Source organism: Saccostrea echinata, unplaced genomic scaffold, assembly GCF_033153115.1.
Source record: "Saccostrea echinata isolate AGI-Se365-2 ecotype Australia unplaced genomic scaffold, CSIRO_AGI_Sech_v1 ptg000056l, whole genome shotgun sequence".
Taxonomy (NCBI): domain Eukaryota; kingdom Metazoa; phylum Mollusca; class Bivalvia; order Ostreida; family Ostreidae; genus Saccostrea; species Saccostrea echinata.
Genome location: NW_026889805.1, coordinates 16,826,750 through 16,842,174, shown reverse-complemented (window position 1 = coordinate 16,842,174; position 15,425 = coordinate 16,826,750). Strand labels below are relative to the sequence as shown.

At 35.9% G+C, this 15,425-nt stretch overlaps 2 protein-coding genes across 4 annotated transcripts in view; one reads left to right on the top strand and one right to left on the bottom strand.

Moving 5' to 3' along the window:
- Nucleotides 1-2,600: 2,600 nt before the first annotated feature.
- On the bottom strand, nucleotides 2,601-4,475 carry LOC133173269 (cilia- and flagella-associated protein 68-like). Its single transcript, XM_061308255.1, has 3 exons — nucleotides 4,218-4,475; nucleotides 3,627-3,714; nucleotides 2,601-3,146 (listed from the first exon to the last, which is right to left on the bottom strand). The coding sequence occupies exons 1-3, from the start codon at nucleotides 4,437-4,439 to the stop codon at nucleotides 2,998-3,000; spliced, it is 459 nt and encodes a 152-aa protein (XP_061164239.1). The 5' UTR covers nucleotides 4,440-4,475; the 3' UTR covers nucleotides 2,601-2,997.
- Nucleotides 4,476-6,711: 2,236 nt separating this feature from the next.
- The window catches only part of LOC133173288 (protein capicua homolog), a 61,307-nt gene continuing 52,593 nt past the window's right edge, over nucleotides 6,712-15,425 (top strand). Inside the window, exons 1-4 of one of the 3 annotated variants that reach the window (XM_061308276.1) lie at nucleotides 6,712-6,874; nucleotides 10,313-10,407; nucleotides 11,895-12,053; nucleotides 12,558-14,813. In XM_061308276.1, coding sequence (XP_061164260.1) covers nucleotides 10,329-10,407; nucleotides 11,895-12,053; nucleotides 12,558-14,813 — 2,494 coding nt within the window. In that variant the 5' untranslated portion in view covers nucleotides 6,712-6,874; nucleotides 10,313-10,328. Of the gene's footprint in view, nucleotides 6,875-6,954; nucleotides 7,323-10,312; nucleotides 10,408-11,894; nucleotides 12,054-12,557; nucleotides 14,814-15,425 lie in introns of those variants that run through there. The other 2 variants (XM_061308278.1, XM_061308277.1) reach the window with 2 other exon arrangements.

Sequence of the window (15,425 nt, the reverse complement as noted above, 5' to 3'; positions counted from 1 at the left end):
AGAATATATTGTTTTAAAATACTCACTACCAATTAATTAAAAAAAAAACAAAGTCAATGAATACATAGAATCGATGCCTGTAAGACGGTGATCAGGCGGAGCACATACATACACACACACTCATATTTATTATCTATATCAAAAGAATATACTTGAGTGTGATTGGCCATGTTTACCCAGCTATAACTATGTAATCTCCCATATTTACCAGAAACACTTTGACGACGTTTTTTTTTTCTATAGATCACTGTAGATATATTGCATGTGATCTACAATGCAGAAATGCATGCTTTCCTTGCAATTTCTTGTGTACAGCTCTTTTCTTTTTAAATGTTATTTTCCTATTCATTTTTGATAAAATAACTTATGATCAATTGAACACAGCTTACATTTTTTAAGTACAGCTCTTGATTTTTATTATACATTTGTAGTAAAGTATCTTGGGATCAATTGAATACAACTATCTTTATGTGCTTTTGTGGTACCTTAATAATGATAATCTACTTTGAACATTGTACATTTTTAGTAGGGTGTGCATGTCGGATACTTTCCAGTTTTTTGAAATGTTTCATCATCTATATTAAGAATTTAGATCGAAAATTAGTTGAATAGTATTTTCGACAAAAGTTTGATAAACATTTAATAATTTTTAGTTTTTACTATCAAACACGCCTACAAACACGAATTCAGACGCCCATTCCAGGATTCCATGAAGGAAAAAAGAAATTAGATATTTTATCCTCATTTTATTACCAAAGAATCTCAAACATCTAGTTACATAACCCAAATAAAAAGTTCACCAGCCGTTCTTTCGCGTGAATTTTGTCTACAAATATAGAGAGAAAAGCCCATCTCCCTATTATCCTTCCACCTCAACAACCAGAATCTCTGACGAGACTGTAGCTCTACTGGTTTGTACTGATGATAAAGGGTACTGTGACGCATATGAAACAACGCTGCGTGCAAACGTATGCGCAATCAATTAGATTGAACCAGGGTTCCACTGTTGTTTATCATCGAAAGCCTTGATGTGATTAGTCGACAGATAAGAAAAAAAAAACAATCAGGATTGTAATTTTCCCGAAAAATGTCGCTGCAGTCACTCCGCAAAAAGAGGTCCCACGGCCACGAGTGGACTAAAGACCCCTAACGTTCACAGGTGCTTGAGGACAGGACCCCCCCCCCCCCCCGATATACACCCCGGGCCTGTTCTACTTTTTTCCCCTTAAATTATATATGTATAACACATCTGTGATATAATCTATATCATTAATTCGGAAAATTGGCTTAAACAAACATTTTATAAAAATTATTACCCTACTCTATACATATATATAAATTAACAAGGGTTGATTTATATAAAGAGAGTGGGTAGATTTTGTAAAATGTTTGTTTTAGGTAATTTTTCCAATTGTTGGTATAGATTATATCACAAATATATCATTGAAAGATAATTTAAGAGAAAAAAGTCGAAAAGGCCCGGGGGTCTATATCGGGGGGGGGGGGGGTTCCTGTCCTCAAGCACCTGTGCTAACGTTGTGAGGATAGAGTCTAAGCTACATTACACCAGTGTATATTTACATCACAACAGATGTAAGACAATCTGCTAGTCTCAGTGTTTACATGGAAAAGACAGGTCAAATGACAATCATGACAAAGTAATAACATAAGATATAGGAACTCTATCCGAGGGTAGATTTGAAACACCATTTTGACAATCGCGATATTCCTTGTTATGTTGGAATGCACACATCAAGATAAATCCCTAAATGACATTGTAGAAAGGAGTATACATGTCTTCAAAAACATGATCGAGCTAAATAATACAAAATCGATGATCGAAGAAAGACATTTCAGAAGGTCACAAGAAAGACCAAGGTTATGAAATCAGTTGAATTGCTTTCATCATGTAACTGTTTCGGTATGTTGGTATATCTTAGATTTTAAGTTTTGAAATTCGATGAAACGCAAATGAGGACGGACAGACGGAGAACGCTAGATGCAAAGGTCATCTATATGTATGGGGCAAAGTATTTAAAAAAAAAAATAAGCTGATTGTCTTCAAATAATTCCATTTTCAAAAAAATGTTTAACATCATTTTCATTGAGTTGAAGGCAATGAATGGCTATAATTCTGTCCAAAGGTGTTTAGTCTTTCTAAACAAAGCCGATTTTAACTCATGTATGCATCATACTTATTAAATATTTTATAGTTTAACCTTGAAGCCTTCCGAAAACATAACTGCACACAGAAAAAAATATTTATACTAGTAGTCCTCCTGGAACTAGAAGCCCCCCCCCCCCCCCCCGGAATTCTCCGCTATTAGAATGGATGTCGTTTCTATGTTGCTATCCTAAAAATAGTAAACTGATTGGTGATTTCGTGTTTCAAACAATTTGAATTATATTTCAATGTAATGGCTGGCTCGTTCCCAATATAGATCATTCAGAAATTGTATCTATTGCATACCAAAAGAAGGTAGTTCTCGATGTCTTTTTCAAGTAAGTTGGTTTTTCCACAAAAAAAAAATCTTTGTAAAAGTTTTATTCAGTCTGATAACAAATACATAAAAATGTATTTTTAAAAAAGTATTTATAAAATCAAAGTCTAAGTAATAGACTACATAAAAATGCATTCCATGTGAAAAGGAAACCCAGCAAGTTAGCAAATAGTAAAATACGAAATTGAGCAGTAAACAGAGCAAATCAACCACCAAGAAATTATGCAGTTCTTATATGACAAATATAATACTGAAGCATATACAGGCTCTGGTTACAGTTATATAATACTGGAGTAATACTGTAATGAAAAAAAAATCTCATAAAAATATAATATATACTCTTACAGATAAGTAAAGAGAAAAGAATCTTGTTCACATCACTGTCTCAATATATTATATCTATATCTTTCGTAAGGTGTACGTTGTGTTACATGTACCTATTTAAATCAATATTCAATAATGAAATGTCAATACTATTCTAATGGCTATCCTTTGACTAGCTGATTGGATCTTTCAGGGGCTGTCGGCGGATCTTAGGATCTACATAGGCGGCGCGGGTGGTAGTTTCCCAACTATTATAAACGGATTTCAGCTTAGGGTGGTCAATTTCAGGTTGGTGTCCCGGAAATGCATGAGAGTGTCTCTCTGTGAAGAAAAGCAAACAATCTCAGATTCAGATTGCATGGGCTTAAAACATTTCATTATCTGAAACATAGCATAATCTATAAATTAAATCATTCTGTCCGCATGTCGAAACTTTTGGTTATGGAGAGGTAATATTCTATTGCAGCATTGTCGTCCTGTACCACAAATTAAATCATAATAAACATGTACACATTTCATACTGATGACCCAAATTTAATGCTTTGTTTTTGTCTTATCGATCACAGATGGCTAAGACACATGCATTCACTATTGTTCATTACGAAGCACTTTCTTGCAGCAAAACAAAATTCTCAAAATACACCTCATATCCCTTCAAATAATCGCTGACATTTTTTTTCTCTTTGACAACAGCGTCCGAAGATAACCATTTTACGTCATGTATGTCGTCAATTTTTTACCATCAGAGCAAATATAAAAAAAAATACATATTCTCAAATCTAGGTTCTATGTAGTTGATACCTTTCAAATGAATTAACTCCTTAGGAACTTCATACGGTGGTGATTTATTATAACTGACTCCGTAACTTGACTCGAAGTAATGTTCATTCTGAAATAGAAATGAATCAAACTTATGAAACCATCATATATATTTCATGTATACATGTACATATACTTTATAATACTCACAAAATTAATTAGCATGTATTGTACAACTTCAATGTCAAATATATTTCTCCTTTAAGTTTGCTTGTCACTATACCCCCCCCCCCCCCGACTTTCTGTCTCTATTCCACAAAGGGGATGGAATTGGGGTTCAATTAAGGTTCTCTCTCTCTCTTAACGAAATATGATTTTTGACTTATAATAAACTCTTCTTTCTTTTCTTGTAGTAAATTAGACCTAAATTTTATGAGATGAGCACCCCCACAATAGTTTCTTTAGGCTATTCTAAATCAATTATTTTAATCAGGCCTATACTGTGTCATGACCAATATGGTGCAGCAATGCAAATGAGATTGGGGTGGGTGGGGGTCCCATAGGGAATGATTATTTTAGGAATTCTAGACATATTATTTGAAGAGAGATATGGCTAAATTCAATTATGCATACCTGGCCTGGGTTCCGTTTAGCCTGTTTTTCTATATCGATATCGAATCTTTGCTCATTCCAATTACCAATTAATGTGTCGTTAGAGTACGAGTTTTCTTTATTTGTACATCTCCAGCCAAATTGGTTGAATTTACTGGCTTCTGTGCTGTGGGTCCAGACTTCGCCTAGACCGCTAGCCCTTACCATAGCACGAAAAGGGGGATCCGTCTCCGTCACCGACATCTTTGCAAAATGTAAACAATACTCTGACGTAGCGTCTTTCGTTGCTATAACGAGGTCATGACCTTAAACCATGTGACATCTACAGTAGAAAGAAAGATAACTCTAAAATAAATTTGCGACAGTTTGCTTTTTACGGGCGCGGATCTAGAGGGGTCAGACCCCCCCCCCCCCCCCCCGGGATTTGCAGAGTTATTAAAAGTACATAGTGAAGTAAAATAATTTTTTTTATTTGCTTGTCAAGAAATTTCTGGGTTGGAAATTTTTTGACTGGGGTGCCCCCCCCCCCCCCCCGGAAAAACTTCCTGGATCTGCGTCTGAATCTACCATATGAAAGAATGTGCAAAACAAAGGAAAAGAAATTAAATGTTTGCATTTCTGTTATAGGCCTAGTGTAACTTAATATTAATCAAATTCAAAATTAACTCTTCCTGACCAATTAAACCATTACTTGTAGCTAGTATCGTTACTAAGCAGGCCGTAGGAAGCATTTTTAGTTGGAGACTGGGGGAGGGGAGCAATCAAATATTTTATTTTTAGCTGGGGCACTATAAAAAAAAACCTTGACAAGTTAAAAAAAAAAAGGTCATCAGACATTATTATTGAGATGGCACAAGCGTTAAGTAGCTTTGTTTCCTTCAGTGCCTGTACACGATATATATGCAAAATTATATGGGAAAGTATAGTCCCCCGTGTGCTCCCCCCCACCCCTACCCACCCTCGGTTTCAACGGCTAGTAAGGACAAATGACAATTTGAAGATAACAAAAAGGGTAAATAGTTTATATACATGTATTTTTTTTCAAACAAAGTAAACAATGATATAGGCGGTTTTTCTGGCACCCAAGTATTGAAAAAACAAACAAACTAACATTTGAATATAAGCTGATAAATGTACAAAAAGCAAGTTAAAAATATTAGGAGTGATAACTAAAGCCTGTTAAATCTATGGAGATTTTAAAAAAAAAAAAAAAAAAACGTTATAACGCAAAATGAAAAAGAGTAATGCGAAGTGAACAGGCGTTATAAGGCTCTATTCCTGAGTTAGAAGATGAGATTTTGCTCAATTGTTCAAAGGTCATATCAACAAAAGTTTTATTTAACTGAAACCTCAAATCCTTATGGGAAATTTTAAAAATATTATTCATTTCCTTGCTAGTTGAGAAGAGATTATTTATTTTCAAAATCCGTCACCCATCACCCCTCTCACCTTAGAATCAAACGTTTTCCCCCTAAAGTACTTGTAACTTGTGTAGATAGAAGTTATAGTGTTAAGAAAAAAAAAAGAAAAAAAAAAAGAAATAGAAAATAAAAAAAAAAATCTATAAATTCTAGATAAAAGAATTACTATTAAACCTAGTGGACGATTATAACTTTGAGTAATATTTTTAGAATATTTATTCAACCAATAATTAATAATAATAAACAGAACAAAATAATTGCATTGTGTAATGAAAAGATGGCCAGCTGTCAATTTTAAAAATGTATAAAAATAGTATGCGTATAATGACTGTAATATGTCTATATTGTACATGTTTGTTGTTTTCTCATGATTTTTTAAAAAAACTTTTATGTATGTTCAGGAGACATAGTAGAAGTTCTAGATGTAAAAGCAAGGGGAAAAAACTAGGAAGTCCTATCTAACATGCTAGAAAATGCACCATTTGAAGCTTTATTTTTACAAAAATGTGATGAACCCCCCAATGGGTGGAACACCCCTTCCCATACCCTCCTTCGGGCCTCGACCACCCCCCCCCCCCCGATCTTCTGGATCCGCCACTGTTAAAAACTATATAACATAGACACCCCATTTTTTAAAATAAAATCAAATGTTAAGATATATTTGCCTGAATTGAGTCTAAAATAAGTAACCGACGCAATACGATGGGTGCTTGCGGCTGCAAGAAAATTAATACAGGCCCCGATCTGGCATATTAAAAAATAGGTCACATAGTAACTGCATACAAATAGTAGTAACGTTTACGTTGGAACACCTCAGCCTGCATTTCATTGGCTGAATACCTTGTCTAAGAGAAAAGGGCGTGGCTATATATTCCGACAGAGCCCTACAATGTGCTTCCATATAATTTACAGCAGCATGAAGTGTCCCTGCATGCAACAATGACATTTGTCAAAGAACATTGATTCTTTTTATTCACTGTAATATGCAAAAGTTGCTTTTAAAAGATCTGACAAGCATACTGACGATAATGCTTCATTGAGGGTTGGGAGATTTTCTGGCGATTGAATATTAGAGGAATCTTTGTAGTAAGCCAAGATCAACCAATCCCGTTAGACATAACTGTGAAATCCGAGCACGTGACAATAAATTCACCAATGAAAATTTGTTTTATGAAAAGGTATTTGCTCATTCACCTTTTTTAGTTGCAAGATGGGCGACGAATGGTGAACCATAAAATGATAAAATTCAGGTTTAAGGTAAGATGCATTGAAGTGATTTTTTGTTTTAGATATTTTATTGTCTTTTCATGCTATATAGATTCATTGTTAATCCAAATAAAACTAATTTACTGGGTATTTTTACTGCCATTTGTTGGTTTTTATGAGCCATTGTTGTAAATCGCGGCCCTGCATCAGCTGGCCGTTGTAAGCTTAGCGTACAAATCGCCCCTGCCAGTTTACTACTACGCCGCTCTACGCCGACATAAACCTTGGTATGCGGCCTATATTCCGCCATTGTCACTGGGTGCTTTATGAATATTGACTATTGAAGAGATACTAAGGTGAAAATATTTTCCCCTCACTCAGTGTATCGTAAATGGATGTAAATATTCTTTGAGGTGGAGGTAAAACGAAGTGCGCAATGGAGGTCAGAATGGGAAAGAATGACATATTTTTGTAAAGGAAGTTTCATTGATTTTAGAAGGTAAATGTATTTTATCAATTTCTACGGATGAAACAATAGCCATCGTCTTCAGCTACATATAATTTGAATCTAAATATATAGACCTATGTTGGTTTTATGATCGATTGAATAAAAATTCCCGACAGAACCAGGTAACCCCTTTCACGTAGGCGGATCGAGGTATTTAAATCATGGTTGATTGAATTAGTAGGGTATATTTAATTTTACAAAAGTATTTGTGGACAACTAGATAAGAAACAGGATATATCCATGATGTAATAATATGTATCTATCTGCCTTATACCCTAGTCATTCTCTCGATTTGACAGTCATTCTCATCAGTATTAATACATAAAGTTTTTGAGTCAGTTCTATGTTCTCTTTCCAGAAGTCTAGTCTGGCATAGCCTCTACTGAGGGCTATGTAAATTTAAGAACTGTTTTTAAGCTAGGAAGAATAATCTAAATAACAGTGTCTGGGGTTTAATAAAGATTTATGTAAAAGAGGTAATCCCGCCATTCCAAAACAATATAACAACTAGGGCAATCCTATCAAGCTTTTATTAAAAGTGTGTATAAAAATAAATCTACCCACAGGCACTGTGTTGTTGAAGTTTGAGTCAAGTAGGGTTGAGGAGGATGAAAATATGCTGAAGAGAGAGATTTTATACAAAGAGGTCTTCTGACCTTGACCTTTGATCTACAAAATTGCTTTAAAGTTATTGCACACCCTCTACCCATGGGCACTCTATATGCAAAGTTTGAGCCCAAGTGGGCCAAGAGGAAAGAAAATGTGCTCTAGGCAAGGATTTTACACAGAGAGGTTTTTCCACCTTGACCTTTGATCTAAAAAAAATGATTCAAGATCACTGCACACATTCTACCCATGGGAAAAGTTTGAGCCACACTGGACCATGGGGAGAGAAAATCTGCTCCAGACAAATGAAATTGTATAAATAGAGTGAGACAGATGGAGGGACAGACAACTCACTAAAGGGCACCAGGAACTAATAATAAGTTCATAAAACTTCTCAATGAAAGGTTGAAACTATTACTGTAGCAGCCAGAGCAGGTGTCTCATAATGAAATAGTGCATTAATTCATCATGCTTCTCAACTCTTCAAACACCTTTTTGCAGATGTCTCACTAAAAATGTCTGAAGTCATATTTACATTTTTACCCCAACACCCTGACTGTGGGTAGTCATGACCCAATTTTCTGTATTGTAGGTCAATATTAAAAAAACCCATCTTTTTTTTTTGAAATTCTTGTCGAGAGTATATTTTTCTTCCCTTGGTCTAATCTTGTTTATCCTTGATACATGGAGTGCATCGGAAAGAGGATGTGTAGTGACCTTTAACCAATTCTGAGGTTATTTTTCTCTCCCCTTGACCCAGTCTGACTTGTATTTTAGCCATAGAGTGCTTATTGTTTATGGGTATGCAGTGACCTTGAACAAATTTTATAGAATCAAGGTCAAGGTTATAACAGATCTCTGTTTAAAATCTTTGCCATAAGTATATATTTTTCTCTCTGTGCCCCCATCTGGCTCATACCTCACCCTAGAATGCTCAAGGGTAAAGATGTATATCAAAAGTCAAGGTCAAGCTCCAGATATATTCTTTAACAAGACTAGTCCATTTCATCCCAAGAACCCTTAATAAAAGGGGGCCATTTGAGATACAGTTGAACTTTGGTATCTTGAACATGGATATCTCGAATACCAAAGATATGTCAAAGTGATTGGGAAGTCCTGACTAAATATTTCTTAAGTATTTTACCCTCAATCTTGAACCCTCTGATATCTCGAAGTTCTTTCTTGGTCCCATCGAGTTCGAGATAACGAGGTTTGACTGTAGTCATCATCTCGATGATATCTAATTTTATGTTTCTGCCAACCTTTCAGTGGTTACAATTTCACAACTTAAAGAGAATCTGGAGGCATACTGTAAACATACTTTTTTCTACAGGGTCATGTTCTGCAGAATCACAATTTCTGTTCATTCCACAGGTAGAAAATTACTTGAATTTCTTAGTAGTATCTCCAGTGTACGTTCTAAATGCACTTCAAGTATACTGTGACAAATTTCTGCAGAAAATTTGTGACCGTGTACATAGCATGAATTAATCCCACACAGAAAAAGGTATGTTTACAGTAGTGTTGTTACAATAGTCACTGACTATCAAAAAATCGTCGCTGAAAGTGACAATCAGTAGAAAATTTTAAAATCGATTGTTGCTAATTTTTTTTCAAAATATATTCTTTAAAACAAAATGTTTTATCTTTGATCATTATCAAAGCATGTTCCTCCATTTTTCTTGCAATTGGCGGACAAATATTCCCACTAAGCATTAATTAAAGTTGGTCTCACAGATTTGTATTAAAATATTGTTTTCATTTCCGAGGATATCTGAATGTTTTATCGTAAACTTTCTTTGTTTTTGCCTTTAAATTAAAGTTCAGATTATCGATCATATAATTGATTGTATGCTACTGATCAATTTGATAATCGATAGTAAATTTGGTCCGATTTTGCAACACTAGTTTACAGTACATGTGTATTCTGATCCTAAATCGTATCTCTAATCAGTCGTTATCAAGGGTTAAAACAAAGGATAGGACAATAATTTATATAATTTACACAAATTGGTTTCAGTTGAACTGCAATGAAATATCTAACGTAGGAATAAATTTGGATTAAACATTTTTTTTTTTTTTTTTATATGGCTAGGTTTTCATTGAACACACTTTAAGTAAGTTGCAGTGGGTGATAAATAATACAACTTCAAAGTAAAAGACTATAAATTAAAATGCTGGTATGTATGCTCCAATAAAAAGTGTTCCATCAGATCTGAAATTTCATACATGTACATCAAGATCAGAGTTGTAGTAAGAATGGTGGTTGCAAATGAACATTTTCTAAGTTTGCTTTCCAGGTGAAACTGTCATCACCACAAATCAGCCCAAAGCTATTTCTTATTTCATAAGCATATTTCTTTAAATGTTGTCAGATTGATGTGAGAAAACATGAGTAGGCGTGGGGATACAAGACAGAAAAGAGGACAATCAAACAGCCCGGTGTCACAGAAAGAACAGAAAGCTCCAGGTAAAATCTTATAGCAGTCTAAAGGGAGAGGAGGAGGAGATATTTGTCAAAGTAGTGAGAGAGATCCAGGTTCCACAGGTGGCTACAGAACTCTGGAGAAGGGGCAGTCAGTACCCATGTGTAGGAAGATGAATAAGCCTAAAGCAAGTAGGCAAAGTGTCTCACAAAAAATACCTATCTCCAAGTAGAAGGGGAGGGGATGTTCAATTATGGCCTTATAAAGAAAGAACAGAGAGCATCACATAAAGAGAGAAGGGCACCGCAAAGCAGAGCATCCCATCACAAAGAGCATATCTATAAATCAAGGCAGTATTCAACATCGATCCCGATGCAAATTACATCACTTCCATTTCACACAAAGACATACTAACACACCCACACACAAACACACACACACACAAGCATGTTACTATATATCCCCTCCAACTCTGTTGCAAGGGGATAAAAAAATGGGAGTTGTATATACAGCCACAGACTTTTTACCACTTGGGACTGATATCAATACTGTGTGCCAAAAGAGGAAGTATTTTGAGACAAGTCTTGTGGCAGGAACAGTTATAAATGATAATGATTTAATCATGAAATTTATTACATTTTCAACAGTGAAATACTGTGATTTATTCATTGAATAAAAGTTATATTCTCTCACAGTGTGAAAGGATACCAAAAATGCTATTCTCTCACAGTGTGAAAGGATATCAAAGTAAGTAAAAAAAATAATTTCTGGCCTGTCATAAGATAGAGATAGTAACTAAGCATCTTGATAGAGCTAAAACTGCAAATTTCTTCCTAAATATGTTGCTAAAATCCATGCTATGTAATGTTTTCAATCTGACACACAACTTCTAAGCTATGACGTCTCAACCGCTCAACTATGACGTCAGGCCTAAGACATTGTGTTAAGAAATAACAGAGGCAAAGGGAAAATCAAAGAAAATGTAATAAACAGAAAATTCAATGTTTTGTAGATGAATATGGAATTTATTTCATGAGTGGGACAGGATTTTTTGATATTTTCACTCGTGCTTCGCACTCGTGAAAATATCAAAAAATCCTGTCCCACTCATGAAATAAATTCCATATTCATCTACAAAACATTGAATATCCTCTATATATTTCTAAAATAGAACTATACCTCTAATAGAACTCCTGAAAAGTGTACCAAACTCAGGAAACTGGAGTTTAGAATTGGTATGTTTTAACTCAGGGAAATATGGAGAACTAGTAGACTGTATTTTATATATGTATTTTATTATGAATATGTTCTTGTAGATTTATAAAATATGTGGGAATATTTCAAGTTTTTATGACTTAGATTGGAATGATTTCAAGTTTCTATGACATAATGTGTCTTTGGAGAAGGGATTTACTTCTTGTAACTCTTGCAATTTGAAATGAAGAATATGATAAGAAATGATGTGTAAATTTGCTGTTGGTTTATTGTATTTCCAAATTTCTATTTAAAAAAAATCATTGTGTACATATAGGTACCAGGCAGACAAAAAGAAAGGGAGGCCTAATAGAGTCAAATGCCTCCCCCAAATCTGATACAAGTGAAAATATTCCGAATCCACAGACAGACACACAAGAAGACAGTGAGGGCAAACAGCCATCGGAGACTTTAAAGAAACAGAAAGCAGGCAGAGGTATGCTCACGAGACTCTGAGGGGACAAAAGCTATTTCTGGCATTTGGCATTTAAAAAATGTTAGGCTTGTATAAATGATGAAATCCAGCAAAGAATATAAGACAAAAAAAAACAAATCTTCAAAGGTAATTTTATTTTTCTAAGCATCTTGGGAAGTCTTATTAATTTATATACTTCAGTTCATGACTTCATGTTCTATATACCAGTATATTTAAAAACTTTGGAGAGGGGGGTAATTAGAACTACATTGTACATTTTTTAAGTTTACTTACCCCAAAAAAAGAAGATAAGAAATTTTTCAACAGTCAGTGACATTGTAATAGATGCTAAAGGTTAAGCCCAAGTTTTGTAGATACTACATATTAATAATTGTTACTGACATAGGTATTTAAAAGTAGATTTATGTAGATCTGAAGCAAGTTTTATTTTCAAGAATCTGTCTGGCATAACTGTGGAAGGACTAATAACTTGTGTGTTAATTTTTTTATACAATTATTATACAGGGCGAACAGGTAGAGGGAAGAAATTTCCACCAGAGTCCTCCAAACCAGAAGAAGAACAGCCTTCTAAAGAAGAACCCAGCAATCCAGAGGTAAACTCTTCCTCCAGTGAGGTACACAAAGTAGAAACTCAAGGCCTGCCTCCTCCACCACCAACTACCCTTCAAAGCTGTGACGCTCAATCAGGTGGTGGATCCAGACCAGAGTCCCGCTCCTCTTCGAAGAAATCAACAGATTTACAGGAGATGGAGACTCATGAAAAGTTGATTGCTATTCCTCCAAAGAAACGAAAAGGGAATGAAATAGAGAGAGAGCCTTCACCCCCATCCAAGAGACATTCCATTGATTTGAGTGAATGGATAAACCAGAGAGTTCTAGCCAAACGTGATGGGCTCTACCAGCCTGGACAGATCAGTGACATCAAACAAAACAGACACATAGGAGTACTCTTTGATAGTGACAAAAATACTGTTTATTTTAATGATGTTCTTGATCAGCGCACCCAGTTTGACATTATCAGTGACCATAGTCCCATGGCTATGATGACAAATGTTGGTAGCAGAGTGTGTGTGAGGATCATTCCTGAAGAAAATTTCTACTATGAAGGGGTGATAATAGACAAAAAGTCACAACCTGTTTCATACTATGTCAAGATACAAGGTCATCATGAGGATAAATTTAGGGAACCTCAGTGGGTGTCTCGTGCAGTGCTTCGACTAATTCAGCCTCCATGGTATGAAGACCTTGAGAATCTACCAGAACAGCAAGAACCAGTTGCTCCTGTTCCAACCATGGGATATCCCCTTCAATTACAGATGCCACATCATCCTATAGCTCATCATCATTATACTCCACAGATGGAGATAAGTCCCCCATTGCAAGGCAGGTTGGAAAGGTCTCCATCATTGCCACAAAGCACCAGTATAGAAAGAGGGGATTCCTCTGAAGATGAAATGAAGAGTGAGGAATTTGATTTTGACTCGGGGCTAAGCACTCCTAGATCTGGCAGTGCTACTCCTGGGTCTGGGTGTCGATCCCAAGGAGGAAGTGGGGGAAACCGTCCTCCTCCAAAAAAGCGGGAATTTTCAAGAAGTAGGAGTGTGCAGTCTTGTGAAAGCAGCAGATCCAGTACACCTAGATCTCCAAGTTCTACGCAGAGATACAAAAAGGGAGATGTAGTATCAACTCCTAATGGGATTAGAAAAAAATTCAATGGGAAGCAATGGAGAAGACTGTGTTCCAAAGAGGGTTGTACGAAAGAATCTCAGCGACGTGGTTATTGTTCTAGACATTTGTCTATGAAGGGACAAAAGAGCATGAGAGGAAACATGCAGCAATTTAGGAAGGGCGAGTTTAAAGATGGTCATATGGAGTGGTCTGAAAGTTCAACCAGAGAGAGTAGTGTGACTGACTTTGATCCAGAACATCCTCAGAGATTTGATGAAACAGAAGCAGCTAATATGTTGGTGTCTTTAGGAAATTCAAGATCCACAACTCCAGCATTCTCACCAACTCCCAGTAATCATCCTATTTCTCCACACCCTGTCCAGTCACCAAGTACCATGGGGCCAAGGGGTAATCCCCTATCCTTTGCACCTATTTCTCCTCATCCCCAGACACAGGGTTTCATGACCTCACCAACTCGTAGCTGGAGTTCAGGTACATCAAAGTCGGGGAGCTCCTCATCAGAACATGTGTCCCCAATCACACCCAGATTCCCTCCAACATCACATGCACATATGTACAATACCCCTGAAATGGAACAATTGTATCAGAAAATTGCAAGTGCGAGCAATTTTAAACTAGATCCAGTGAAAGCAGGCCAAGAAGCAGGCAAAGCCCAAGTGACTTATGACTCTGCTATTTTGCATGCACAGCAGAGGATTCCAACAGGAAGTGTGTCTGTGTTACCTTTAAACCCAGATTTGCAGGCTAGAAAAATGACACACAGTTTGTCCATGAGTGCTCTACCCTCTCCGAATCCTGATCGTCATAAGGAGCTCAATAATCGCAACACAACACCATCCTCAAGGATTTCAAAAACATCAATGTCCACTTTGAAAAGTCTTATAAATTCTGCCCCTGCACCAATGAAACCCCAGACAGCAGTGGTGGCACCAGTGTCCAGTCCAGATCATTTACCATCAGTCATTCAACAGCAGCTGCAACACCAAATTTCCGCTCAGTCTTTATTACCCATAATGCCTGTAGCCAATGGAGGAAAGAATGAACAACCTACAGCAGTCACCTCTGCACCAGGTATGTATGAAATTTTTAAAGAAATCTTTATCACAACTACATCTATTGGAAATAAGCTGAGTAAACAAACACAGCAGTGGGAAATAAAGTTAAAGTTCCTATCTGTTAAACTCTTTAAAAATTCTCCTCCTCCTACAGTTTTGTTCTGATTTCAATAAAACTTGGCTCGAGTATAAACAAGAAGATACAGTTGAACTTCGGAATCTCGAACACTGATATCTTGAATACCATGGATATGTAGAAGTGATTTGAAAGTCCCAACTACTTATTCTTTAAGTATTTTACCCTCGATATCTTGAATCCTCGGATATCTAAAAGGTTTTTCTCGACCCCATTGAGTTCGAGATAAAGAGGTTTGACTGTACATAATTATTAATGTTGGTTTTTTATTTTGCCATGGATAGTATCTGATAAATTCTTTTAAAATGCTGTGCTTTTGTCCTAATTTTGTTGTCAATCATCTGCAGAGCTGAGTGACACTTAGGGATCACTTTACCCACTGTCTGTCTGTCTGTTTGTCACACCTTATATCTTGAGAACCGTAAGAGGCTTGGATTTGATATTTTGGTCATGTATTGCTTGGTATTATGGTTTTTGTAAAATACCATGGTT

What these genes read in the sequence shown, in the direction of transcription:
- LOC133173269 (XM_061308255.1), bottom strand. Translation starts at nt 4,439, where the DNA reads ATGTCGGTGACGGAGACGGATCCCCCTTTTCGTGCTATGGTAAGGGCT. An exon ending in CTAAACGGAACCCAGGCCAG is followed by an intron (nt 3,715 to 4,217) that starts GTATGCATAATT and finishes TTTCTATTTCAG; the next exon opens with AATGAACATTACTTCGAGTC. An exon ending in GGAGTTAATTCATTTGAAAG is followed by an intron (nt 3,147 to 3,626) that starts GTATCAACTACA and finishes TTTTCTTCACAG; the next exon opens with AGAGACACTCTCATGCATTT.